The 26,964-nt window shown below is 32.7% G+C and overlaps 4 protein-coding genes across 4 annotated transcripts in view; 3 read left to right on the top strand and 1 right to left on the bottom strand.

The window, feature by feature from the left end:
• LOC123210164 overlaps positions 1-5,858 on the top strand; it is a 71,211-nt gene extending 65,353 nt beyond the window's left edge. Inside the window, exons 7-8 of the mRNA XM_044628396.1 lie at positions 5,570-5,632; positions 5,805-5,858. The gene's annotated coding sequence lies outside the window, so the exon portion shown is untranslated. The remainder of the gene's footprint in view (positions 1-5,569; positions 5,633-5,804) is intronic.
• Positions 1-26,964, top strand: part of LOC123211639 — an 89,631-nt gene that overhangs the window by 51,552 nt on the left and 11,115 nt on the right. The window lies entirely within an intron of this gene.
• Positions 2,037-4,278, bottom strand: LOC123210186 (cysteine synthase-like). Its single transcript, XM_044628421.1, has 7 exons — positions 4,090-4,278; positions 3,871-4,008; positions 3,665-3,716; positions 2,950-3,029; positions 2,495-2,554; positions 2,247-2,327; positions 2,037-2,129 (listed from the first exon to the last, which is right to left on the bottom strand). Exons 1-7 carry the CDS (start codon positions 4,264-4,266, stop codon positions 2,037-2,039), a joined length of 681 nt encoding a protein of 226 aa, XP_044484356.1. The 5' UTR covers positions 4,267-4,278.
• On the top strand, positions 5,904-7,955 carry LOC123210181 (uncharacterized protein YwkD-like). Its single transcript, XM_044628417.1, has 4 exons — positions 5,904-6,064; positions 6,154-6,384; positions 7,447-7,522; positions 7,770-7,955. Exons 1-4 carry the CDS (start codon positions 5,981-5,983, stop codon positions 7,805-7,807), a joined length of 429 nt encoding a protein of 142 aa, XP_044484352.1. The 5' UTR covers positions 5,904-5,980; the 3' UTR covers positions 7,808-7,955.

Genomic DNA, 26,964 nt, shown 5'->3' on the forward strand with positions numbered 1-26,964 from the left:
AGCATCTGTGGAGAGGAAATTTTCAGCCTTGCAATGCTTTTCAAAATCTCGAGACTCTAAAAATATCAGAATGTGACAGTTTAGAAAATTCATGGTCCTCATCAGTGTCTTTCCAGAATTTGGCAACTCTGAATATTTCAAAGTGTAATGGATTGAGATATTTACTGACCCCCTCAAAAACTAAAACTTTGGGTCAACTTACAAGAGTGAATGTATCTGATTGCAAAAGGATGGAGGAAATTGTGACACATTTGGGAGATGAAGTAATGGAGAATTCAATTGTTTTCAACAACTTGGATTGTTTGGAACTTCACTGCTTGTCCAGCCTTAAAAGCTTCTGTTGTGGGGATTATTCTCTTGAATTCTCATGCTTGAAAAAAGTAATTGTCAGGCAATGCTTGGAGATGGAGACTTTTTGTCATGGAGTTTTAAGCACACCAAAGCTCGAAAGACTACAGTGGACAGAAGGAGAGGATGAAGTAGAAGAATGTTGGGAAGGCAACCTTAATTCCACGATACAATATTTGTACAAAAATATGGTATATTATCGACTCACCGAAACACCTCAAGCATTTCCGTTGTTTCATGAATTGAATTGGTTGAATTCATAATTTCTTATATTTTCTTAATTCAATGAGCTATGCTTTATGATTACAGAAAGTGTGGAGCTCCAAACAGGATTGAGGTCATTCCTTTAAATTGTTTGCAATAGACCATGGCTTCATTTCCTCCAGGTGAAGAGGGGCTTTGTTTCTGCCATCTTAACTGATTTTATCCTCAAATTTTGTTGAAGGTGGAGGCCTTGCAATGCTGAGTATAAGATTTTTGGTATTTTCTGTTTCATTTATTTTACCAGGTAAATATCATATTTTATAGTTGAAATCTGTATATTCTTTCTTGATAAATAAATAAATAAATATACATACATACATACATACATACATACATACATACATACATACATACATACATATATATATATATATATATATATATATATATATATATATATATATATATATATATATATATATATATATATATATATATATATGTTACTCTTTTCTTTTGGAATGATTAATTGAATTGTGCTTTTTTTAGGTCTCTTAATATGTTGGTTTTTTTTGTTTTTTTCTAATTCTAGATCTAATGATCAAGATGCATCTATACTGCTAGGAATCCTACATTGGTTGAGAATTGATTCGGGTATGAGCATATAAACTTTGGAGAAAGTGTCACTTCTTGAATTAACTCATGGGGTGGGAGAGATTCAAAAACATTTTGTGGCCGTGGTTTCAAAATCCAAAGTCCCTTGGATTGGCCACTTAATGTGGTATAATTATTCTAAATTAATCTTGTATTACTTTGACAATTTAAACAAAATAATGTTTATAATAAAAGATAAATTAAATAAAGTTATACATCATTTTACCTCAAATTTTCTCTGTGTTCTGCAATTCTGGCATTTTACAATTACTTGACACAATTTTTTTTTCATTTTGATTTGTAGAAGACTATCCAGTGTATTGCTCAGAAGAAATAGGCAATGGCTCCAGAAATAGCTATGGCTTCTGTCTCTGAAGTTGCATTAAAGGCTACATCAGATTCGTGTGATTTGCTAGCACAGCGAATCTCTTATTTCAGATACAAGAAAACCTGTCATTTTTATCCTCAATAATTGGTTTAAATCATGCCGACATGTTTTAAATTGTTGAGTGGTTTTGCTTTTAGATGGATTGATTCAGCCGATTCAAGTGCCAGTCAATCCAATCCAAAGGCTAGAACAAGTTTTGCTGACTGACTGTTCGGCCAAATAGTCCAGTTTTTAATATAATGTGTGGTAGGCATGTAAAACAAGATGGCAAGTTACCCGGTATAAGAAATCCAAACAAACAACATATATTATCTATGTTTTTGGTAAATTTGATATAAAAAAATAGGCTGTATAATGAGTAGCTAGCAGCACAAGGCACTTAAAATAACTACAATTCATGTAATTATGCCAAGAAGAAGCAATAGGAGACCAAAATGCTAAATCAGGGCTCCACCACCATGTTTTCTGCCTCCTTCCTCTCGGATTCAAATAGCACAGAAGACAGGTACCTCTCTCTAAAGCTTGGAAAAATTACCTGCATCAGTTAATCACAAGTCCATTTTTAAGCACAGACACAGAAAATTATTGAAAACTTTACCAAACATGCAGGTGAGATTTTATGAGAATCTGCTAGGGGAATGATTCAACTTACAACAATAAGTTTTCCAGCGTTCTCGGGTCTCTTTGCAATCTTAATTGCAGCGGCGGCGGCAGCACCAGATGATATTCCCACCTGCAATAGACACTCCCATAATCAGACATGACTCCGAGAAACAAATTTGCTGCAGTGAGTGAAAAAAATAAAAGAAAGAAAGAAACTACATAATTATTCCACGAGATTGCTATCAAGAACAGCTTTAAACCTACAGAAAAATGATTTTGGAGAAGCTGAAAACTTACAAGTAAACCTTCTTTCAGGGGAAGAAGCTTTGCTGCCTCAATTGCTTCATTACTTGACATCTGCAAAATTGAAAATAAGGCTGTTTAGCAACCTGAAAACATGCCTAGAAATAGTCACTGGAAGAAGTAAGCAGACATCTATATCCAATAAGATATATGCATGTATGCTAAGTTTAAATTTCCCGACATCAACTGTATCTCTCTATGAATTTCCATTTCACTTAAAATCTTCAAAAATTTCATCTTCGGTAAATGTGAGACTAATCCAACTTTGTCTCATAACATCGATCCAAACTTCCAAGGATACATATTACAAGAGGTTATTACCCTTTCATTTTGTTATTTTCCCTGTCAACTCGATTCAAAAACATGCTTTTGAAGGACTTTATGGAGCATTGAGCTGAAATTTTGTAATACACAAATTCAGGAATTTCTTGAGAGAAAATTTGGCTTACTTGAATAACTTCATCAACAACATTGACTTGCAAAACTCCTAGGACAAAGCCAGCGCCTATTCCTTGGATCTTATGCAGACCTTCACATTTATACATACAATATGCATCCAGTTAGACACAGCTAATAACCCAAGAAATCCTTTATTATATAAAATAAACAGTTAATACATAGGTGGACATAGATATAGATTATGTTACAGCTCTTACGTTCAAGGTGTACTGTGAGAGACGCGGGGCTGCCACCAGGGTAGTAAACGAGGGAACAATTGTGGGGCTGGCTGATATTTTTGAGTTTTCCAAATGATAGGGGAAAGCCACATGGGTTGCTTGGAATGGAGGTTTTGTAAATTAGTTAGAAGGGAGGAACAAAAAGGGGAAAAAGGAAGAGAACCAAGGTAGAAGACAAACTTGCCATTTTAAATGTTGTCAACTTAATCTCATACGTAGCTTTACTAGCGTAAATGCCATCAACTTAAACTATTATGCATGTACAGGAGGTTATGTGAGATGAACAGATCAGTCATAAAAATTTCTTTACACCATTAGTAAGGAAGTAAAGAGTACCAAGGTAGAAGACAAACTTTTCTCTTTAAAAATTTCCCTTCCTCAAAAGTTTGAATGCCTCGATTATATGTTAAAAATATTCAGACCACGTGAACAAGAAAATGCAAAGAGATGAGATCATTAAAGTGTAGACATTAGAGATACAACTCACCAGGTTTTCTACCGGATAGAACAGGACTTTCACCTGGCTCCATACCATATAGCTAATTACAAAAAGAAAACAATGAGATGTCAAATGACTCTGGAGATAAATAACATTAGTTTTTCTAAAAGACAGTTTTAGTTTCTGTCGACTTTCTGAAACAAAATAAATTGGTTTCGATCTAGACTAACTTTTGAATTAAACATTTATTATACATTTATCTTGAGGTTCTGTTCTTTAAGAAATGTCCCTGCACCTGTTATTGTGCCACCAGTGCCAATTCCAGAAACAAAGGCATCAACTTTCCCTCCTGAGCCTCTCCATATCTGTAACCCATTAGTCTCATAATGGATCTACACCAACAATGACATATATTTGGATAACTTTTAGTACTACCAACTACATCTACTTCATTTTTCACTTGAGAAATGTACCTTTGGGTTGGCTGGATTTTCAAACTGCTGTAGCATGTAAGCATTTGGTGTCTTAGCCAAAATGTCCTCTGCCTTCTGAACAGCCCCCTTCATCCCTTTAGCAGGATCTGTGAGAACAATCTCAGCTCCAAAAGCTCGAAGAATAATTCTTCTTTCAGTACTGATTGATGCAGACATTGTAATGATAAGCTTATAATGCACTGGGATCCAATGGTTCACAATGTGCACCAATCCATTTCAACAGCCATTCAACTTATTAATTAAAACATCATTTCTTTCTCAATTTATTTCCATAACATCATTTCTTTCTGAGTCTATCTGCATTTAAAATGCTTGATTATGTACCTTTAAGATAGCCTCAAGTGTTCGCTTTTGTCCATAACATCAAATTTCACTTTTATATTTTTCTGCCCTGTGCAGGTAATGGATTGGAAGTCGCCAGTAAGAGCAATGAATAGGCCAACTCCACCTGTGGCTGTGGTATAAAATATGTTGTCAAAGTAGACTGAGGGAAAATTTATGAACATATGCTGTATTTTGAGACTAACAACCATGTCCTTTAGGAGTGCTCGGGATTGTATACATGCCTGTTATGATTACAGAAATGTCTGTAATCATATGTACTAACAACCAAAATGCCTCAAGCATTAGTATTGTTTCATGAATTGAATTGGTTGAATTCATGTTCTTTTCCATTTTCTTAATTCAATGAGCTATGCTTTTTGAATACAGAAAGTGTGGAGCTCCAAAGAAGATTGAGGTCACTCCTATAAATAGTTTGCGATAGACCATGGCTTCATTTCCTCCGGCTGAAGACGGATTTTGTTTCTGCCATCTTAACTGATTTGATCCTCACATTTTGTTGAATGTGGAGTGCCCTCTGTTTGCACATTTTGTCCAGTTGAAGGTAGGCCTTGCAATGCTGAATATAAGATTTTTGTTTTTGACTTTAATGCTCTGCTTTACTTGATTCTGTTTCATTAATTTACATTAAGTGACAAAATAGAAAATATGTTGACTTGAAGGGAACATGGGGTAATTCATAAATGGAATTTACTTTATCATCTAAATTATACATTCTTTAAATGCACCACATACATGTATATACACTAAATTAAACATGGTTTACAGTGAATTTTCTCAGTCTAGGTTTCTGCAATTCTAGTATTTTACATTTAATTGATACAAATTTTATTTCATTTTCATGATTTGTAGAAAACTATCCAGTGTATGGCTAATAAAAAATAGACAATGGCTCCAGAAATAGCTGTGGTTTCTGTCTCAGAAGTTGCATCAAAGCCTACATCAGATATGTATGATTTGCTTGCACAGCAGACCTTTTATTTCAGAAACAAGAAAACCTGTCATTGTTATCATCAATAATTGGTTTCAATCATGCCGACATGTTTTAAAGCAGCAAGTAATTATATGTTGAATAGTATTGGTTTTAGACAGATTGATTCAACCAATTCAACTGCAGGTCAATCAAGTTCAAAGGCTAAAACAAGTTTTCCTAACTGACCACCGAGTCCCAATTCAGCTGGTCAGTCCAGTTTTTAAAACTATGTGTGTTATGCATTTGAAACAAGATGGCAAATTACTTGGTATAAGAAAGCAAACAAACAAAATATATTATCTATATTTTTGGTATATTTGATATGAACAAGCAAATATACCAAATTTTTCAATTAAAAATTTTTGGTGTATTTGCCCAGAGATCCAATGGTTCACAATGTGCACCAATCCAATTCAACAACAATTCAACGGGGACAGTGATTTTAAAAAAACGACGTCGTATAGCTCAAGAACGAGGAAACAATCCACTATAAAATGCAAACAATCGCCACGGCAGATAAAGATTCATCTAAAAACTGAAAACAGAGTCACAAAAATGCCAGTAGCCCAAGCAGCAACCCTGAACCACATCTCCAGAGAATCCTCGGATATAAGGCGTCTCGCCAACTTTTACAAGGAGGTAAAATTTTCCACTGAAACTGATGATTTTTTGTTAGAACTTACTCGAAATTTGAACGTTTGGTAGTTCTTTGGTTTTCTGTTTTGTAGATTTTTGGTTTTCGGGAAATTGAAGCCCCAGATTTCGGGGAATTCAAGGTGATATGGCTGAATTTTCCTGGAGCTTTTGCTCTTCACCTTATCGAGAGAAGCCCCGTCACCAAGCTTCCAGAAGGTCCCTACAGCGCCACGTCACCCGTCCTTGACGCTAGCCATCTCCCCAGAGGTCATCATATCTGCTTCACTGTCGACCATTTTGAATCCTTTGTGCACACTCTTCAGGTATTCCTTTGTTTTTTCTTGTAATTTTCAATTATTTTTAATGTATTTAATCATTTTTTGCTGTGCTGCTGGCAAACAATGAAAACAACAATTCATAATAATAATAATAATTTTGAAAACAAAATCTAAACATTATTGCATAGATTTTTCAAAATTACAATCGAAACCCAAAAATACTGGTGAATACAAGTAAATACTGATAGGGTGAACTTTCATTCTTTTGAAGTTATCACCAAAATAAGCTTTGCGAAAACAGGAATTTGAAGTCCTAGTTGATATGGTTTAACCAAAAATAGGGCGGATAAAATGGAGTGAATATTCTTTCTACTTCTGGTACCCTGATAGATACCCAACCAATGTTCAACCAAAGAACAAAACACACAATCAGATGAAGAGAACAAATGTTATTTTTATTGCTTTGGAGTTTATAGTGGATAAACCAACCATTTGAAAGCTGTGGCCTCCCAATTCTGGTCATTCGAAGCGCTGGAAACCCGCATTAAGCCAAAAGGTTCCCAGTGCCCACTGCCAAAACTGCCTAAAAGCCCTAATTTCTTCTCCTGCTCTATTACAGTTATAGCTCCCATTTATATATACTTTACCCCACCCTTCAGGATTAGGACATGTGTCCCAAACAAATCCTAGTGCTTAACATACCCATACTTCAGGTTTTTTATTACTGTTTTATTGGAATATTGTTTGGACACATAAATTAGCATCCAATATCAACAATTGAACAACCAAATTAAGAAATATAAACTATCATAATGTGCTTGGTAGTCTCAAGTTTCCAATTCATGAGCTACAGTGCTGAAAGATTATACTAAAATGAGAGGAGGATATTCCATAATGAGCGGTTAAGGCTAGAACCGAATGGGGGCAAGAACTTCAAAATCCTTAAATTTAATCTTTCGTTTCCTTTAGAGCTTATGTATGGGCAGAATGTAAAACATGCTAAAGTTTACCACCTAATAAATTCTACCGTAAACAAGAACTGGCCTATTCGTTGCTTTAATTATGATAATAATAGCAGGTGAAGATAAAAGGAATTTTCTTGTGCAGGACAAGGGAATTCAGACTTTCCAACGGTCTCTGCCCAACGGGAAGGTCAAACAAATCTTCTTCTTTGATCCCGATGGTAACTTCTTGTTTTCTTACAACTACAACGTTTTCTTAACCTTTGTCCAAAAGATTTATAATGTATAAAGATGGCTAATGAAAGATGCTATTGCTCTTCTTTTTCGTCAATTTTTTTCCATAATGTCTTTTCTTTCTGAGACTATCTGCATTTAAAATATTTGATTATGTACCGTTAAGATAGCCTCAAGTATTTGATCATATCCATAACATCAAATTTCGCTTTTATATTTTTCTGTCCTGTGCAGGTAATGGATTGGAAGTCGCCAGTAAGAGCAATGAATAGGCCAACTCCACCTGTGGCTGTGGTATAAAATATGTTGTCAAAGTAGGCTGAGGAAAAATGTTTGAACATATGTTGTATTTTGAGACTCTAATAATCATGTACGGTGCGATTGCTCGGGATTGTATACATGCCTGCTATTGTTTCTTGATCTTCTCTTCCTATCAACAAATGCGAATAAATAGAAAAAGAAATCAGCCGAAGTTTTTACTACAGGTAATGAGTGACCTCCATCTTGTACCATTTGTTAGCTAACTAAATTTAATGGGCATTGAAACTGGAATGATTGAATTTAATTTGGGTGTTTCTCTATCTTGAATAAGGTGAAGTTGGGTGATTTTGAGTCTGCAAATTCAGATCAAACTAGTTGATCGAACTGATTTTACCAACACCCAATGGTAAGTTAGTTAAAGACAGATTCGATCAATCAAGACTAGTGGTCAGTCTGATTTAAGTGAAGGATAGGTTCGATTGACCAGTTTGTATACAAAACATTGTTCTTTAATAACTCAAAAGGATTCTAAAAACTAAATTCACATGGTATTCTTCGTGTAATTATACCATTATTTTGCAAACATTTCTCTGCCGTCCCCGATGATATCCCAACTCACATTCATAGACGGAACATAGCAGTTTCTCTGCAATTTCCGGCGGCGTACATTCCCCCGAAAACCTTCGTCAAACCACAAATGGCATGTGTCACTGGCTCCCTATACCCACAAACATAACCGCATTGAGAAGAAACCGATCCGTCGTTTTTAAAGCCATCGATGAAAGCTGAGAAAGCTCGGATAAATCGGACGTCGCTGCTGACGCGAAAGCTGAAACGGCTGGCTAGTCGAGTGCGGAGTTGAGCGAGTTGGGATCGGAGATAAAGAAGGTTTTGCAGGAGAGGAAAGAGGAAAAAGCGGGGGATTTGTTGAGTGGAGTTTCGAAGGAGATTAGGGAGATAGAATGGTCGGGCGTTCGGTAAAGTATTGGGGACGACAGGTGTGGTGATAGGTGTGATTGTTGGGTCGAGCGTCGTTTTGCTCACTGTGAACTTTGTTTTGGTTGAGCTGTCTGGTGGGTTTTTGCTGGAAGAGGCGTTCAGGATTTCTTTGGCTGATAAAGATCAAAGTCCAAATCTTCCCCCTCCTTTACTTCCATTTCCAGCTCAGGATTTCTTTTGCTGGATGTTATTTCATATCAGATAAGTTGTTGAAAAAACAAAATTTTGAGAATAAATTTTGTCCTTCAACTTTCGGCGTCTATTTAAAATAGTTTTGTCCTTTTTTATCTTTGAAAGACAATTTATCCAATTAACAAGTTCCCACGCGTTATTATCTGGAGATTTATGACATTTTTCTCCTTATGATTTTAGAATAATATTTTATTATTAAAATTAAAATATTATATTAAAAATATATTAAATTATTAGATATAAATAATTATTACATTTAATAAAATTTGATAAAAATAAATCGGTATAAATAATTATTCTGTTTAGTTAGAGACAGTAAAAAAATATTAATAAATTATTTTATTTAAATGTTTTTTAATATAATTAATCTAAAATATTTTTTATATTACTTATTATATTAATTAAAAATAAGAGTTTTTTTATTCTAAAAAATTAATAAATAAAAATATAATTATAATAAAATTAAAATTATTTTGTAATTTTTTAATACCTAAGGTGAGAGCAATCATCAAATTACCACTTACATTATCTACCATATCACCATTCATAATAGAAAATCATTATAATATTTTATTACTAATAAATTAAACAAGATAATGTAAATAATAAAATACAAATTATCAAGGTAATTTTTATTGATTAGAACCAAACAACCTTTTAGAGTTTTATGACTTTTCTCTTAAAAGGATTCCTTAAAATTTCATCTATACTATTAAGGTATAAGAAACTATCTAGGCTTAAATAAAACTAAGTGCATATAAAATAATTAAATAATTTTAAATTAAAAATATCTAAAAATCAATTGGATAAAAGTAGGTTTTGGTTTTTTATTAAGAAATAGAATAGCTCTTGTTCCATCTTAGTATAGAATTCTAGTGGACCCGAAACCTAGTTTGGAACCACAAAATAGTATCAGAACACTTGACAGAAGACCATTTTTAAGAAATTATGAGTAAGCAAAATGATGGCGTCAAACTCCTCACTTACTTGGTTTATTGATTATAGAGTTACTCATTAAATCAGAGATTGTTCTATTTGACATGATTAATGCGACCATAAAAGAATGGTTTGACTTAACCTAAGACCATTTTTTGAAAAGCATAAGTAAACAAAATGATGACATTGATTTGTTTAAGAATAAAAACAATATTGTTTTGTCTTAGTGTTACTAACCTGAACACCAAACCCAAATTGAATTCATAACTCTCTTCAATGTTAACAACAAATATTATGATAATAGGATCTTTTTCGTTCATTAATGAATTTAAACAAAAGTTTAATTTAAAAATTTAACTCAAATATTTCTTTAATAATATTATTTATTCTATTGATTATATATAATAATATTATTTATTTTATTAATAATATTATTAATCCATTAATAGTCTTCAATTAGTTTAAATTTAAACTTAATTGAATAATTTAAAATTCAAATCCTATTTGATCAAACTCATATTCAAACACGACAAGCACTCAAATCCAGTCTTTAAAGTAGTGGTCTGGATGTTTCAAAGTAGCTAAATGGAAACATCATTGTTTTTGATGTGGTAATTAATAATATTAGCAAGACTTGGGCGTTGAATCTTCTATCTCTTCAGCTTCTTCATTCTTACACAATCATTAATGCTTTCTTTCTTACCTGCAAACAAGTAAAGCAAACACTCTGTAGTCTGTGGTGCTTCAAAACTTACCTCTACTTCTCAGAGAAACATACTGATCAAGCCATCAAGCTCTACTTGTACTTGTTCTAAACCTTCCCTTATGATTTCTTTCTTTTAATTGTCTGTTGTTTCAAATTACTTTTCTATAATTGTCATTACCCAGGCTTTAACTACCAATTCTCTTATCTTTTTTATTAGATCTGTTTTATACTCAGTATCAATAAATTTCTTACGATAAAAAAAAAAAAAAAGAATTAGCAGTATCGTCAACTTCTCTTTTTATTATTGCTGGTAGTTATCTGTTTGCTTCAAGCTAGACTATGTTCATTGAGGGTTGCTCTTAAAAACTTTGATTTTTATACTTGTTTGTTGTGTGTGTGTGTGCGCGCGCTTTTTTTTTTTTGGTATCCTGAGAACGCTTAGAAGTTTCATTCTTTATCTTTTCTGTTTCTTTTTTTCCCCTGTTTTCATTATTGAATTATCGATTAGCCTTGCTTGTATGTTCAGTATTCTCAGTGTGAAACTAGATTTTGTTCATTAAGCTTTTCTCTTAAATATTTGTTGAAATATTTTGTTATATAATGTTGTCCACTTCTTTTTCTTTCCTTTCCTTTCCCTCCTAAGCACCCTTTACTTGTAGCTTTGCTTGAGAAGAAAAAAAAAAGAGAGAGAGAGAGAGAGTGTGTGTGTGTGTGTGTGTGCGTGTGTTCAAGTATTTATAGGCAATGGCTGAAGAAATAGCTATCAGCACTGCTGCGCGACTTGCAACCAATGCTACAGAGTCGGGACATTTTTTGCTTAAACAGCAGATATCGTATGTGTTCAAGTACCAGAGCTACATCAACGACCTCAAAAAACAAGTTGAGGATCTCAGAAATAAAAGAGAAACAGTAGAAAAACTTGTAGAGTCGGCTGAAAGGCAGGGGGAAGAGATTTATAAAGCTGTTAAGAAATGGCTGAGTGATGTAGATGAGTTCACTGAAAGGGTAGAAAAGGCCATCACTGAGGATGAGGATAAAGCAAACAAGGGCGGCTGTTTCAAATTGGGGTCATGTCCTAATTTGATTCAACGTTACAAGCTCGGAAAGCAAGCAATGAAAGCCCAAATGGATGGTGCCGATTTGCTGGGGAAAGGCAATTTTAGTAGTGTTTCCTACCGTCCTGCTCTCCAGAGGGCAGAATCCATGTATGTTAGAGACTATGAGACGTTTGATTCTAGAGAGGAAGCTTTTCAGGAAATTATGGAGGCATTGCTGGATGTTAATATTAACATGATTGGGGTATATGGGATGGGAGGTGTCGGCAAAACCACACTGGTCAAAAAAGTAGCATGGGAAGCAAAGAAAAACAAGTTCTTTGATGAGGTGGTCATCGCTGAGGCAACACAAACTCCAGACTACAAAAGAATTCAAGAAAAAGTTGCTTCTGAGCTAGGACTGGAATTTAGGCAGCAGGATGAATATCAGAGAACTGATCTACTACGAAACAGGATAAGGAAGGAGAAGAATTTACTAGTAATTTTAGATAATATTTGGACAAAACTTGGCTTGGATGCAATTGGAATTCCTTTCAAAGGTGTTGAGGGAGAAAACGATGAGAAGATCAGGCCATGCACAATATTGTTAACTTCTAGAAATCGGGATTTATTAAGCAAAGATATGAAGACTCAGAAGGACATATTCATTGGTCCTCTATCTTATGGAGACGCATTGAATTTGTTTTGCAAGATTGTGGGTGGTGTTGCAAAAAGCTCTGATTTTTGTTCTGTGACGGTTGAGATTGTTAGGAAATGTGCAGGTTTGCCAGTTGCAATTCAACAATTGCAAATGCATTGAAAAATGAGAGTCTTCATGCTTGGAAAGATGTCTTGGCTCAACTGAAAAGGTCTAATCCAACACATATTCTAGATATGGATGAAACTTTGTATTCTAGGATAGAGCTGAGTTACAAATTTTTGAAAAATAAGGAAGCTAAATCATTATTTCTTCTTTGTGCTCTCTACAATGCTGGTGATAGTGTGTTTATTGATGACCTTTTAAAATGTAGTATGGGTTGGAGTTTGTTTGGAGATGTTTATACATTGGAAGAAGGAAGGAATAGATTGCACAGGTTGATAGATCATCTCAAAGCTTCTTGTTTATTGTTGGATGGTACCTATGACAATTCAGTTAAAATGCATGACATTATTCATGCTGTTGCGGTATCGATTGCATCAATGGAGAAGTTGATGTTTAATATTCAAAATGTTATCGGCTTGGAAGAAGTGTTGGGGGAGAAGATATCAAAAGATTCAATTGCTATATCTTTGCCCGATAGAAATATTAATTATGATCTTCCTGAACGGTTAGAATATCCAAAATTGAAGTTATTCTTCCTATTTGCAATAAATCGCTCTCCACAAATTCCAAATGCTTTTTTCGAAGAGGTGAAAGAACTTAGAGTATTAAGTCTCAGCGGATTGCAATTCTTGCCATTACCTTCATCCATTTCTTTCCTAAAAAGCCTTAAAACATTGCTCCTGAAATTCTGCATATTAGAGGATATAAGAATACTTGGAGAGCTAAGTAAATTAGAAATTCTTAGCTTGGCTGGATCTAATTTTAAAGAGTTTCCTACGGAAATCAAACAATTGACTCGGTTGAAGTTGTTAGATTTGAGCAATTGTTCAAACCTTAAATACATTGCCACAAATGTCATCTCCTCCTTGTCTCAATTACAAGAATTATATATGGGCGATAGCTTTGTTCAATGGGAAGTTGAAGGAGTTGATAATCAAGGACGAAGAAATGCTAGTCTTGAAGAGTTGAAGCGGTTGTCTAATCTAACAGCTTTACATCTTCATATTCAAGATGCTCGAGTTATGCCACAAGACTTGTTCTTCAAGAAACTGAAAAGTTATAAAATATTTATTGGAGATAAATGGAAGTGGCCTATTAAATTTGACCTTTCAACTTCAAGAATGTTGAAACTCATGATTGATGATAGTATTCATTTGCAGCATGGGGTCAAAAGTTTGTTGAAGATGACTGAAGATCTCTCTTTAAAAGGAATGAGTGGTGTTAGAAATGTTATTTATGAACTCAATGTGGATGGTTTTCCACATTTAAAGCATCTACATATAAAAGATGATCTCGAGCTTTTATATATCTTTAACTCAGTTACTTGAAAACTAGTCCTTCCCAACTTGGAGTCCTTGATTCTTGGTAATTTGATTAAACTGAAGAATATATGTCATGGTCAACTCAATGTAGGGTCCTTCAAAAATTTAAGGATCATAAAAATTGAAAAAAGTGATAGATTGGAGTATCTTTTTGTATATTTCATAGTAAAAAACCTTGTGCAACTAGAAGAAATTGAAGTGACTGATTGTAAGAACCTAAAAGAGATTTTTGGTGAAGAAAATAATGACCCTGGTGATGAAATTGAAACAAATAATAAGACTGAGTTCAATCAGTTGTGTTCTCTGACACTACAATGTCTACCCAAATTCATAAAGATCTGCTTTGACATGAGGGTATGCTTTGTATTTTCATCTCTCATTTTCTTTTGATGTAAAAATTAGTATTTTTATTAGTTTATAAGTGATGTTTATGGAAAAAAATTGTCTCTACAGGTTGTCTTTCCAAGATTGGAGAACTTGAAAGTATGTTCAATTAATTTTGAGAATACATGCATTGATCGACCTCTAGCAATGTTTCATTATAGTCAATGCCTAAAAAGCTTGACCGTGGAGGAGTGTAATGGCTTGAAATTTTTGTTTTCATCCTCTATGGTCAAAAGTCTTAATCAACTCCAAAAGCTTTAATGGAAGTAATAACTGACCCAGAAGGAGTACAAAATGAAGAAAAGATAGTTGATATGAGTTTTCCCAAACTATTGTATCTGAAGCTTGAAGTTCTTCCAAAACTCACAAGTTTTTGCGTGGGAAATTTGATTGAATTCCCTTCCTTAAAAGAACTTCACATTGAGCTCTGCTCTAATTTGAAGACATTCTTCTGTAAGTCTTTTTATCCAGAAATAGAGAGAGAACCTAAAGAAGAAGCAAACTCGGAGGACAACTTTATTGATATATACCCGCTCTTCAATGAAAAGGTAATATAGTTACTTCTTTATAATAAAAAACAATGTTGCCTAACACAATATTTGGATTGCATTCTCATTGTGAACTTGTGGATATTTTATACCAAAATATTAACATCATGAACTGTTTGCTGCAGGTCGCTTTTCCAAGCTTGGAAAAGATGGTGCTCTTACACTTGGATAACTTACAACTGATATGGTACAACCAAAAGCTCTATATGGAATCCTTTTGCAAACTAAAAGTTGTGAGAGTCAAATCCTGTGAAAAGTTATTGACTATTGTTCCATGTAATACTCAAGGACATTTCACTTTACACAATCTAGAAAGATTGATTGTTAAGAATTGTAAGAGTATGAAAAGTCTCTTTCCAGTTTCTACTGCTACTGGTCTTGTGCAACTTAAAAAGCTACAGATAAACTCTTGTGGGTTGGAGAAAATTGTTTCTGAGGAAGAAGTTAATGGGGCCCCAATATTTTTGTTTCCACAATTAACATGGATCCACCTTGAAAATTTACAGGAACTGAAATGTTTCTACCCGCGGTTGCATGCAGTAGAGTGGCCAATGTTAAGAAGTTTGGGTGTGTATAAATGCAAGAACATAAATTTATATGCTTCTGAATTTCCTAGCTTTCAAGTCAGAGACAGGGAGAGGCAGCCTGCCCTTTTTTTCTTAGAAAAGGTATGATTTCAATTTAATCTATACCCATTCATAAATAAAACATCTATATATTATCCAGATTGATTTGAGCATTATCCTTTTCATTAGTATTATTGGTGTACAACTAAGTATCCAACACAACAGACAAGTCTAATAGGTGGAGGAACTCTTCATGTATCAACCCAAAAACCTTCCATCAACCAATTGATGTTAGATAACTATTGGGCCTGCAAATATACTACACCAGCACAAAATCAAGATTTGAATTAGGGATCAATGAATTTTATTTTCCAATTCATTAGAAGGACATTAAATTTTCTATTGCAAAGGAAAATAAACAAAGGGGTACTTTTCCTTTTGCGTGATTATAATAAATTTGTTTTTCTCCATAAATCTGTCGAGTCAATAAATATTAATCGACTGAATATTTTAGTTGAAGGATATTATTCAATTTGTTGATTAAAAATTGTTGGTCATTTATGTAATTCTTGTTTAAGGTCTATTTACTTTGTAAGATATTTATTTAATTAATAATTTTAAATGCATAAACAGGACTTGAGCTGGGGAAAGTTAATGAGTAATCTGAGTTTCATGCAGTATAAACCAATTTCTTATTTTTTTGTATTAAAATTTGGCTCATAATAGTTGATAGGACTTTTGCCTTGTGTGTTTCTGTTTACAGTAATATATTTTACATTTTCTCCAGATTAAAGATCTGGTAATATATTTTTTTTACTTGCTTATTAGGTGTATATAACATGTGACACCTGTACCATTTATATAAAAAAATTCCTTGTTATTTATTTGTGCATTGTTGTGCCCTCGTTGATGACTTAATGCTCACACCAACTTGTTGACTTGTTCATAAATTTTAGATCATACCAAATTTGGAAGAGTTGGCATTAGAGGCACATGACTTCAAATTGAATTCCTCCACTCTGAAATAGTTGAGAGCTTTGGCAAGCTTAAAATACTTTGGCTGGCTAATTTTGATGATGAATTTGTTGCGTCTTTGTTCGATTTCCTTCAAAAATTAAATTGTTTGGAGTCGCTTGGTTTTTTTGATAATAGTTTCAAAGAGCTCTTCCCCTATGAACAAGGACATATATGGAAACAGGATTTTCTAGGGAACACATTTCTTCCAAATCTTCATAGGCTACAAGTGCGCAAATGTCATCGTTTGACAATGTTAATGTCATCTGCAATGTCTTTCAAAAATCTTGAAACTCTAGAGGTATACAATTGCAATGGATTAGCCAAGGTACTAACAAGCAGCCAAAACTCTTGTCAATCTCACAACAATGAGAATAAGAGAGTGCAAGCTATTGATAGAGATAATGGCGAACGAGGGAGACAAAGAAGAAGAGATTGTTTTTGGCCAATTGAAAGTTTTGGAGCTTCATTGTTTATCAAGCCTTGCATTCTTCTGCTCAACTAATTATTCCTTCAAATTCCCCTGTTTGGGACAAGTTATTGTGAGTCAATGCCCAAAATTGAATATCTTTTCATAAGGACCTTTGAGCACACCGTTGCTAGAGAAAGTACAACTGACTGAGTTAGATGATGATGTAGAATGTTTCTGGAAGGATGATCTCAATTCTACCATTCAACAAATATTTACAAATATGGTACTTACTCTTTCACTACACATTTGCGCTTTTTTCCTTTTACGTTAAAATATGGTATGTATATTTTAAATATTACTACCAATAGATATGTTGGTTAGAACTCAATAATAATATGGTATGTATATTTTAAATATGGTATGTATATTTTAAATATTACTACCAATAGATATGTTGGTTAGAACTCAATAATAATAATACTAATAATAAAGAAAATATAAGATTCGAATAAAATATTTAATTGAGAGAAGATTTTTGTGATCATGATATGATATCTAAGTTAGGATAAAATATTTGATTTGAAAAAGGTAAAATAAATAGAGATGATTGCATTGAGAGGACGGAGAATATTGTTATTAGATAAAAATAGAGGTGTTAACACTATTTTATTTTAATGTTAATAAAATTCACATTAGGTCCCTATCAGTTTGTAATATTAATTGGGATATTAAGTATATTATAATTTTGATTTTATTGGAGAGATTAATGCAATGTTGGCAAAGTCATACTACGAGAGCATTATATTCTATAGACTAGGATGAAAGGTTACCAAACCCGTATTTCGATTGAATTAATTCCATTATGCCACGAATCTCAATCTACTGATGACATATACAAATCAATTGCAGACTAAGCAAGTTTGAAAAAGTAAGGAAGATGTTTGTTCAATTTTTGCACAATTATTTTTTGTTTTATTGGATTCTGGTTTTTCTCAAACTGTTCTAAATCTGTCATCATACCTTGGTTAAATTTTTAAGAGAACTGCTTGTAACTCCACAATGTATTTTTTTTAAAACCCAGTTTCAATGTATACTTAGATAGTCAATTGCATGCAAAAGGAATGTTATAATTCTATACAATTTATTCATTTTCTTGTTAATACATATATTGACGGCCACACAGTGGCTACTTTCTTTGCTGCCTGTCCAATTAGTGGCAGCATAAGATTAAGTCTGTCAATGGTCTTTCTTGTCCAACTTTGAGGTGGTCCTATATAACAATGAGGGACATAAATTCAAAATATAAAAATAATGGGATATTAATTAAAATAGGGAAAAAAATTGTCGTGTTAAACGTTTTTTGGTTAACTTTTGATGTAGTTGCTTTTCTAAGTAAATTCATTATTTATTCTAATAATACCCTTTTTCTTTAGTATACCTTTCCTTTAGCCGTGTTCATTCTCGACACAGCGAACAATGATGAACTCCAACAGTATACTATCACATTGAATACAAAATAGTTTGATAACTTATATCATAATAAATCGAAACTTTCATTAAAACTTCTACGGATAAAAGTTTAAAACTTTGAATGCTAATTTTTATGAGGTTTGGTTTTATTTATTTGTTTTGTTATCGATTTCATTAGTTATGTAGACAGTGAATATCTGTTGTATTAGTCAAAGTAGAATAAGTTTTTATGTAGGATCAGAACGGAAAGCAGAAAGGCGATTTTTCTAGAAATCGAGTGGGAGTGCGGTGCTGGTGCAAGTGTGAAGTGTGAGTGCGAGCATGCAAAAATGCGTGCATTTCTTTCGCTTTATGTAAACATAAAATATTTTATGTTTATATTTATATATAAATAATATTTTTATAATAAAATATTTTTTATATAATAATTTATTTTTACATTAATTATTTTTATAAAAAATATAAAAAAATTATTTAATATTAATATAAGACATGAGTGCGAGAAATGCTCTCGGAACCTTTATATAAATATTTTTATATAAAGTGACAGAAATGTATGCATTCTCGCATGCACGCATTTGCACTTCGTATTTTCACACTCATACTCTGTTTCTAGAAAATCTTGTTTTTGCTTTCCATTCTGATCTGACAGCAGAACTTGTTTTACTTCGACTAATATAATAGATATTCACTATCTACACAACTAATATAATTGGTAACTAAACAAATGAACAAAATTAAACCTCTCTCAGCAATCAGTATTCAAAGTTTTAAACTTTTATCCATAAAAGTTTTCACAAAAAGTTTTCAACAAAAATTTCGATTTATTATGATATAAGTTATTAAACTATTTTATATTCAATGTGAGAATGTACCGCTAGAGTCTACCACTATTGGTTGGGTTGAGAAAAAACAAGGCTGAAGGGAAAGTATACTAAAGGAAAAAAGGGTATTATTGGAATAAATAATGAATTTGCTTAGAAAAGTAACTGTATTAAAAGTTTGCTTTAAAACGTTTAGGCGGAATTTTTTTTTGTCTACTTTAATTAATATCCCAAAAACAAATAACATTTTCACTACATAAATATTCATTTTGTTAAGCTTTTTTTTTAGTCTCTCAAAATTCAAAATATTGAATATATTGTGGTTTCACCCCTTTTTTTGGATTTTACAGATTGGTTTCCACAACATGGAATATGTCAAGCTCTCTGAATTCCCCACATTAAAGGAGAAAATTTTGAACGAAGGATTGCCAGTAAGCTTATTCTGCAATTTAAAGTGGTTAGTATTGGATGAGGATTTGGATAAGTCAACTGCTTTTCCGTTCCATGTATTCAATGATTTAAGAAATTTGGAGACTTTGGAGGTGAGAAATTACCATTCATTAGAAGATTTATTTGATATAAAAGGAAAGACAGTAAAGAACAGTAAGGAAGAAATTTTGGGCTTCAACAACCTGAAATCACTGAAAGTTCACGGTTGCAGCAGCTTGAGATATATATTTACTCCTGCTATCATCTTGGGCCTTGATCAACTTCAAGAGATTGAAGTGAAGAATTGTGCTTTGGTTGAAATTATTACAAAAGACTAAGGAAAGGAGGGAGCCATTGATAAAATTTTCATCCCTCATTTGAGTTCCATTGTTCTTGAGCTATTGCCTGACTTGACAAACTTCTATTCAGGAACTAACTATTTGGAATGCCCTTCCTTGAAAAGTATTACTATAACCAACTGTCCAAAGATGGAGACGTTTGTTTTTTCCGATTTGAAGACAGACCATTTTGATCATGATGCACCTCTTTTCGGTGAAAAGGTTGTCACTTCTTAAATAATTTTCTCATATTTTGCTAGAAGAATTTTCATTTCCAGAATTTTTCACCCCTTCAGTTATAATATCTTAAAAGCTACTCCAACAAATAGAAATTTTCTTTCTAGGCATTAGTGAAAGACGTTTTCTCTAAGCTGGTTTTTATTTTTATATTGTGGTCAACAATCTTTGTTATCATTATCTGAACTCAAAATATTGTTGTTATGGTTCTGTTCCCTACAAACCTCAAGATTTGATCATAATACACATATTTTGCAAGAAGAATTCTCCTGTCCAGAATTTTTCACCCTTCAGTTATAATATCCTTAAAAGTTACACCACCAAGTAGCGTATATGTTTTTGCATAGGTGGAAAAAGTTTGCCATTAACTAGTCTTAATTTTAATCTCATGGTCAGCAATCTTTGTTACCATTATCTGAACCAAAAATATTGTTTTTATGATTCTGTTCCCTACAAACATGAAGATTTGATTTGGTTTAACAGTTGTTCAACCTGACTAAACACTTTTTGGTTTTGAGTCATATATAAATGCCCCAATGTTAATGTCATGAACTGTCTGCTGCAGGTCGCATTTCCAAGCTTGGAAAAGATGGTGCTCTTACACTTGGATAACTTACAACTGATATGGTACAACCAAAAACTCTATATGGAATCCTTTTGCAAACTAAAAGTTGTGAGAGTCGAATCCTGTGAAAAGTTATTGACTATTGTTCCATCTAATACTCAAGGACATTTCACTTTACACAATCTAGAGAGATTGATTGTTAAGAATTGTAAGAGTATGAAAAGTCTCTTTCCAGTTTCTACTGCTACTGGTCTTGTGCAACTTAAAAAGCTACGGATAAACTCTTGTGGGTTGGAGAAAATTGTTTCTGAGGAAGAAGTTAATGGGGCCCCAATATTTTTGTTTCCACAATTAACATGGATCCACCTTGAAAATTTACAGGAACTGAAATGTTTCTACCCGCGGTTGCATGCAGTAGAGTGGCCAATGTTAAGAAGTTTGGGTGTGTATAAATGCAAGAACATAAATTTATATGCTTCTGAATTTCCTAGCTTTCAAGCCAGAGACAGGGAGAGGCAGCCTGCCCTTTTTTTCTTAGAAAAGGTATGATTTCAATTTAATCTATACCCATTCATAAATAAAACATCTATATATTATCCAGATTGATTTGAGCATTATCCCTTTCATTAGAGGCTGCACTTTTTAGTATTATTGGTGTACAACCAAGTATCCAACACAACAGACAAGTCTAATAGGTGGAGGAACTCTTCATGTATCAACCCAAAGACCTTCCATCAACCAATTGATGTTAGATAACTATTGGGCCTACAAATATACTACACCAACACAAAATCAAGATTTGAATTAGGGATCAATGAATTTTATTTTCCAATTCATAAGGACATTAAATTTTCTATTGCAAATGAAAATAAACAAAGGGGTACTTTTCCTTTTGCTTGACTATAATAAATTTGTTTTTCTCCATAAATCTATTGAGTTAATATATATTAATCGTTTGAATATTTTAGTTGAAGGGTATTATTCAGTTTGTTGATTAAAAATTGTTGGTCATTTATGTAATTCTTGTTTAAGGTCTATTTACTTCGTAAGATATTTATTTAATTAATAATTTTAAATGCATAAACAGATTGTGAGCTGGAGAAAGTTAATGAGTAATATGAGTTTCACACGCTATAAACCAGTTTCTTATTTTTTTGTATTAAAATTTGGCTCATAATAGTTGATAGGACTTTTGCCTTGTATTGTTCTGTTTACATCAATGTAATGTACATTATCTCCAGATTAAAGATCTGGTTATATATATTTTTTACTTGCTTATTAGATGTATATAACATGTGACACCTGTACCATTTATATAAAAAAATCCTAGTTATTTATTTATGCGTTGCAGTGCACTCGTTGATGACTTAATAGTCACACCTACTTTTTTACTTGTTCATAATTTTCAGGTCATACCAAATTTGGAAGAGTTGAGATTAGACGCACATGACTTCAGATTGACATTCGTCCACTCTGAAATAGTTGAGAGCTTTGGCAAGCTTAAAATACTTTGGCTGGGTAATTTTGATGATGAATTTGTTGCTTCTTTGTTCAATTTCCTTCAAAAATTAAATTGTTTGGAGTCACTTGGATTTATTGATGGTAGTTTCAAAGAGCTATTCCCCTATGAACAAGGACATATATGGAAACAGGATTTTCTAGGGAACACATTTCTTCCAAATCTTCGAAGGCTACTTGTGCGTAGATGTCATCGTTTGACAATGTTAATGCCATTTGCAATGTCTTTCAAAAATCTTGAAACTCTGGAGGTATACAATTGCAATGGATTAGCCAAGGTACTAACAAGTGAAGCAGCCAAAACTTTTGTCAATCTCACAACAATGAGAATAAGAGAGTGCAAGCTATTAATAGAGATAATGGCGAACGAGGGAAACAAAGAAGAAGAGATTGTTTTTGGCCAATTGAAAGTTTTGGAGCTTCATTGTTTATCAAGCCTTGCATTCTTCTGCTCAACTAATTATTCCTTCAAATTCTCCTGTTTGGAACAAGTTATTGTGAGTCAATGCCCGAAATTGAACATCTTTTCGCAAGGAGCTTTAAGCACACCGTTGCTAAAAAAAGTACAATTGACCAAGCCAGATGATGATGTAGAATATTTCTGGAATGATGATCTCAATTCTACCATTCAACAAATATTTACAGATATGGTACTTACTCTTCCACTAAACATTTGTTTTTTTTTCCTTTTACAACATTGCTATTGATATGTATATTTTAAATATTACTACCAATAGATATGTTGGTTAGAACTCAATAATAATAATACTAATAATAAAGAAAATATAAGATTTGAATAAAATATTTAATTGAGATAAGATTTTTGTGATTATGATATGATATCTAAGTTAGGATAAAATATTTGATTTGAAAAAGGTAAAATAAATAGAGATGATTGTATTGAGAGGACGGAGAATATTGTTATTAGGTAAAAATAGAGGTGTTAACACTATTTTATTTTAATATTAATAAAATTCACATTAGGTCCCTATCAGTTTGTAATATTAATTGGGATATTAAGAATATTATAATTTTGATTTTATTGGAGAGATTAATGCAATGTTGGCAAAGTCATAACTACGAGAGCATTATATTCTATAGACTAGGATGAAAGGTTACCAAACCCGTATTTCGATTGAATTAATTCCATTATGCCACGAATCTCAATCTACTGATGACATATACAAATCAATTGCAGACTAAGCAAGTTTGAAAAAGTAAGGAAGATGTTTGTTCAATTTTTGAACAATTATTTTTTGTTTTATTGGATTCTGGTTTTTCTCAAACTGTTCTAAATCTGTCATCATACCTTGGTTAAATTTTAAGAGAACTGCTTGTAACTCCACAATGTTTTTTTTTTAAAACCCAGTTTCAATGTATACTTAGATAGTCAATTGCATGCAAAAGGAATGTTATAATTCTATACAATTTATTCATTTTCTTGTTAATACATATATTCACAGCCACACAGTGGCTACTTTCTTTGCTGCCTGTCCAATTAGTGGCAGCATAAGATTAAGTCTGTCAATGGTCTTTCTTGTCCAACTTTGATGCGGTCCTATATAACAATGAGGGACACAAATTCAAACTATAAAAATAAAGGGATATTAATTAAAATAGGGAAAAAAATTGTCGTCTAAACGTTTTTTGGCAAACTTTTGATGTAGTTGTTTTTCTAAGTAAATTCATTATTTATTCTAATAATATCCTTTTTCTTTAGTATACATTTCCTTTAGCCGTGTTCATTCTCGACACAGCGAACAATGATGAACTCCAACAGTATATTATTACATTGAATGCAAAATAGTTTGATAACTTATATCATAATAAATCGAAACTTTCATTGAAAACTTGCTGTGAAAATCTCCACAGATAAAAGTTTAAAACTTTGAATGCTAATTTTCTAGAGGTTTGGTTTTATTTATTTGTTTTGTTACCGATTATATTAGTTGTGTAGATAGTGAATATCTGTTGTATTAGTCAAAGTAGAATAAGTTTTTTATGTAAGATCAGAACGGAAAGCAAAAAAGCGATTTTCTGGAAATTGAGTGGGAGTGTGGTGCTAGTGCAAGTGTGAAGTGCGAGTGCGAGTGCGAGTGTGCATGCGAAAATGCGTGCATTTCTTTTGCTTTATGTAAATATAAAATATTTTATGTTTATATTTATATATAAATAATATTTTTATAATAAAATATTTTTTATATAATAATTTATTTTTATATTAATTATTTTTATAAAAAATATATATAAATTATTTAATATTAATATAAGACATGAGTGCGAGAAATGCTCTCGGACTCCTGTATATAAATATTTTTATATAAAGTGACATAAATGTATGCATTCTCGCATGCACGCATTTGCAATTTGTATTTTCGCACTCACACTCGGTTTCTAGAAAATCCTTTTTTTGCTTTCCATTTTGATTTGACATTAGAACTTGTTTTTCTTCGACTAATACAATAGCTATTCACTATCTACACAACTAATATAATTGGTAACTAAACAAATAAACAAAATCAAATCTCTCTCAGAAATTAGTATTCAAAGTTTTAAACTTTTATCAATGGAAGTTTTCACAAAAAGTTTTCAACAAAAGTTTGGATTTATTATGATATAAGTTATTAAACTATCTTATAGTCAATGTGATGATGTACCACTAGAGTTTACCACTGTTGGTTGGATTGAGAAAAAACAAGGCTGAAGGGAAAGTATACTAAAGGAAAAAGGGTATTATTGGAATAAACGATGAATTTGCTTAGAAAAGTAACTGCATCAAAAGTTTGCTTAAGAACGTTTAGGCGGAATTTTTTTTTGTCTACTTTAATTAATATCCCAAAAACAAATAACATTTTCACTACATAAATATTCATTTTGTTAAGCTGTTTTTTTAGTCTCTCAAAATTCAAAATATTGATTGTACCGTGGTTTAACCCCTTTTTTTGGATTTTACAGATTGGTTTCCACAACATGGAATATGTCAAGCTCTCTGAATTCCCCACATTAAAGGAGAAAATTTTGAACGAAGGATTGCCAGTAAGCTTATTCTGCAATTTAAAGTGGTTAGTATTGGATGAGGATTTGGATAAGTCAACTGCTTTTCCGTTCCATGTATTCAATGATTTAAGAAATTTGGAGACTTTGGAGGTGAGAAATTACCATTCATTAGAAGATTTATTTGATATAAAAGGAAAGACAGTAAAGAACAGTAAGGAAGAAATTTTGGGCTTCAACAACCTGAAATCACTGAAAGTTCACGGTTGCAGCAGCTTGAGATATATATTTACTCCTGCTATCATCTTGGGCCTTGATCAACTTCAGGAGATTGAAGTGAAGAATTGTGCTTTGGTTGAAGAAATTATTACAAAAGACAAAGGAAAGGAGGGAGCCATTGATAAAATTTTCATCCCTCATTTGAGTTCCATTGTTCTTGAGCTATTGCCTGACTTGACAAACTTCTATTCAGGAACTAACTATTTGGAATGCCCTTCCTTGAAAAGTATTACTATAACCAACTGTCCAAAGATGGAGACGTTTGTTTTTTCCGATTTGAAGACAGACCATTTTGATCATGATGCACCTCTTTTCGGTGAAAAGGTTGTCACTTCTTAAATAATTTTCTCATATTTTGCTAGAAGAATTTTCATTTCCAGAATTTTTCACCCCTTCAGTTATAATATCTTAAAAGCTACTCCAACAAATAGAAATTTTCTTTCTAGGCATTAGTGAAAGACGTTTTCTCTAAGCTGGTTTTTATTTTTATATTGTGGTCAACAATCTTTGTTATCATTATCTGAACTCAAAATATTGTTGTTATGGTTCTGTTCCCTACAAACCTCAAGATTTGATCATAATACACATATTTTGCAAGAAGAATTCTCCTGTCCAGAATTTTTCACCCTTCAGTTATAATATCCTTAAAAGTTACACCACCAAGTAGCGTATATGTTTTTGCATAGGTGGAAAAAGTTTGCCATTAACTAGTCTTAATTTTAATCTCATGGTCAGCAATCTTTGTTACCATTATCTGAACCAAAAATATTGTTTTTATGATTCTGTTCCCTACAAACATGAAGATTTGATTTGGTTTAACAGTTGTTCAACCTGACTAAACACTTTTTGGTTTTGAGTCATATATAAATGCCCCAATGTTAATGTCATGAACTGTCTGCTGCAGGTCGCATTTCCAAGCTTGGAAAAGATGGTGCTCTTACACTTGGATAACTTACAACTGATATGGTACAACCAAAAACTCTATATGGAATCCTTTTGCAAACTAAAAGTTGTGAGAGTCGAATCCTGTGAAAAGTTATTGACTATTGTTCCATCTAATACTCAAGGACATTTCACTTTACACAATCTAGAGAGATTGATTGTTAAGAATTGTAAGAGTATGAAAAGTCTCTTTCCAGTTTCTACTGCTACTGGTCTTGTGCAACTTAAAAAGCTACGGATAAACTCTTGTGGGTTGGAGAAAATTGTTTCTGAGGAAGAAGTTAATGGGGCCCCAATATTTTTGTTTCCACAATTAACATGGATCCACCTTGAAAATTTACAGGAACTGAAATGTTTCTACCCGCGGTTGCATGCAGTAGAGTGGCCAATGTTAAGAAGTTTGGGTGTGTATAAATGCAAGAACATAAATTTATATGCTTCTGAATTTCCTAGCTTTCAAGCCAGAGACAGGGAGAGGCAGCCTGCCCTTTTTTTCTTAGAAAAGGTATGATTTCAATTTAATCTATACCCATTCATAAATAAAACATCTATATATTATCCAGATTGATTTGAGCATTATCCCTTTCATTAGAGGCTGCACTTTTTAGTATTATTGGTGTACAACCAAGTATCCAA

This window comes from Mangifera indica, chromosome 3 (assembly GCF_011075055.1).
Source record: "Mangifera indica cultivar Alphonso chromosome 3, CATAS_Mindica_2.1, whole genome shotgun sequence".
Taxonomy (NCBI): domain Eukaryota; kingdom Viridiplantae; phylum Streptophyta; class Magnoliopsida; order Sapindales; family Anacardiaceae; genus Mangifera; species Mangifera indica.